Genomic DNA, 2,126 nt, shown 5'->3' on the forward strand with positions numbered 1-2,126 from the left:
CATAAAGGTTATAAACCTTTCGTGCAATTAATATGTAATCTATTTATTAAAAATTGTAGTATAAATATATTTAGCCAAAAGTAAGACCCTTGTAATGACATTATTATCAAACTAGTTCATTTATACAAAATGTTTATAAACATTCGAATTACTTTTTCTCATACATTTTGATTTTCGACGAACTCAAATTACTGAGATCTACTTAATTTAAATCTTCGTGCAAATTTAAAAATGAACCGAACAAAATAACGAGAAAGGATGTATGTAGCAAATTCAAAATTGCTGATAATTCATATTTCTCTTGATTTGCAGAAGTCAAAAAATTGAACCTACTTTGCCAAAATTGTTGTTCAGACATATTGAATGTATGAAACCAAATATTTCAGAAAAATGGAAAAGCTTATTCATCATCTCTGCACACCAACTCTATTGCAAGTTCATCGAACAAAAAACTCTCTAATTCTCTAACAATGATATTAACATCTTCCTCCAACTCAAACCATTTCATTTCTTTCTCTATAACCTTTCCTGACAAGTCTTCGTTCTTTTCCTTGTCCTGGCTAATTAGATATTGCCACAATTCTTCTTCGACCTCATTCCGGTTTAATGTCGTACTAAGCCTTCTTCTTACAGGCATTGTGTACTTGTCGAAATCAATGTGCGGAATAGTAATAATCTCTTTCAACCCGGAATTTATACGATCAAACAGAAGCTTCCTCTCAGACTTTCTCCATAATGTCTGCTTACTATACTTTTTCTCTAATGCCTCGAACACCAAGGGGCTTACTGCGTATTCCTGTGAATTAAATGTCTTAGAAAAGTTGACTAGGTCCACATGATCAAAGTCTGCCTCGTCTAAAACATCGAGCAGGTAAGAGAAGTCCCGACTTTCTTCATAACCAAACGACCACTGGAGAATTCCGCCATTTTGACAGAGATCATCAGACTCTTTCTTCATATCCTCGTCGCTTGTTACAGCAATCTCAGAACCTTCGGAGGCAGTTTCTTCCGACTCGGAGAGACCTAGAAGTCATGAAAAGCTTGGATCTTAATTCAACTTGAAGTTTTGTAATGTTAACAGAAAGTTCAGTTCACTTACTGTCAAAACCAGTAGCTACACTCTCAAAGCATTCCGATGTAGAAGAATTCTCTATTTCATGTGGACTTAGAACCGAATCAGGGCTATACTGATTTACACCATTCAAAGGCTTATGAAACTCTTCCTCGGACAATTCCTGCACCAGAATCAAAGCATAAGCTATGGACAGCCAGGGAACATATTTTATGTAGAATCATGCTTTTTGTACAATAATTTTTACAACAAGTTTGACAACATAATACGTGACAAGTTATCATTGGACAGTTTGAAAAATACTTTATCTTTCCCATCAACACTTTTTTGACACCTACATCATTGTCAAGCATGTTGTACAAATCCATTGTATAAATGGCTTATTCCTTTTGTGTAAGTTATATAGAATGCTGTATGAGAGGTATACAGAGAAACAGGGTAAATCCTATACAAAGATTGTATAAAAAAATAAAAGTAAATAAAAAAAAGTATCATGGGCAATATCTATGATATAAAGAGCAACCTGAAATAGAAAGTTTTCATTTCAAAAGAACGTGATGGCAAAAATGTTTATCATGCTTCTGGGCTTCAATTATGAACATCAACGAATTGAATATCACTACCTATAGTGCCACGATATAAAATCAAGAGTCCCATTATCCATAATCCTATATAACAGCAAACATATAATAATGCACTGAAAAGTAATATACATCAGCTGGCATAAGAAAATACTCCATGAAAATGAATTTGGAGAAGAATAGCTGAGGAAAAATGGATAAGACGCAAAAGATAAGCCTTTTCCATTCAAGATTTTTCAAGATATTGCGACAAAAATATCCAGGCAAATAATAATCTTAAAAAGAGAGAACACACCTGTTGAGTGAAAGCTTCCCAACCATCACAATAATGTGCATCAATCACTGAAAAGATGCCTGGATTTTGTTCAGAATTCTTGTCCTTATTGATTATAGAAGAAATCCCCAGGTTTGCTAATTTTGTCTCAACTGTACTTAGAGAGGCAACATGACTATTTGATAGCCTTGAAACTCTG

At 34.0% G+C, this 2,126-nt stretch overlaps 1 protein-coding gene across 1 annotated transcript in view; it reads right to left on the reverse strand.

Annotated features, from left to right (window-relative positions):
- Positions 1 to 261: 261 nt before the first annotated feature.
- Positions 262 to 2,126, reverse strand: part of LOC111389237 — a 9,743-nt gene continuing 7,878 nt past the window's right edge. The window contains exons 2-4 of the mRNA XM_023014126.1: positions 1,949 to 2,123; positions 1,100 to 1,235; positions 262 to 1,023 (exon numbers count right to left, since the gene is read on the reverse strand). Coding sequence (XP_022869894.1) covers positions 401 to 1,023; positions 1,100 to 1,235; positions 1,949 to 2,123 — 934 coding nt within the window. The 3' untranslated portion in view covers positions 262 to 400. The remainder of the gene's footprint in view (positions 1,024 to 1,099; positions 1,236 to 1,948; positions 2,124 to 2,126) is intronic.

Source organism: Olea europaea, unplaced genomic scaffold, assembly GCF_002742605.1.
Source record: "Olea europaea var. sylvestris unplaced genomic scaffold, O_europaea_v1 scaffold571, whole genome shotgun sequence".
Taxonomy (NCBI): Eukaryota; Viridiplantae; Streptophyta; class Magnoliopsida; order Lamiales; family Oleaceae; genus Olea; species Olea europaea.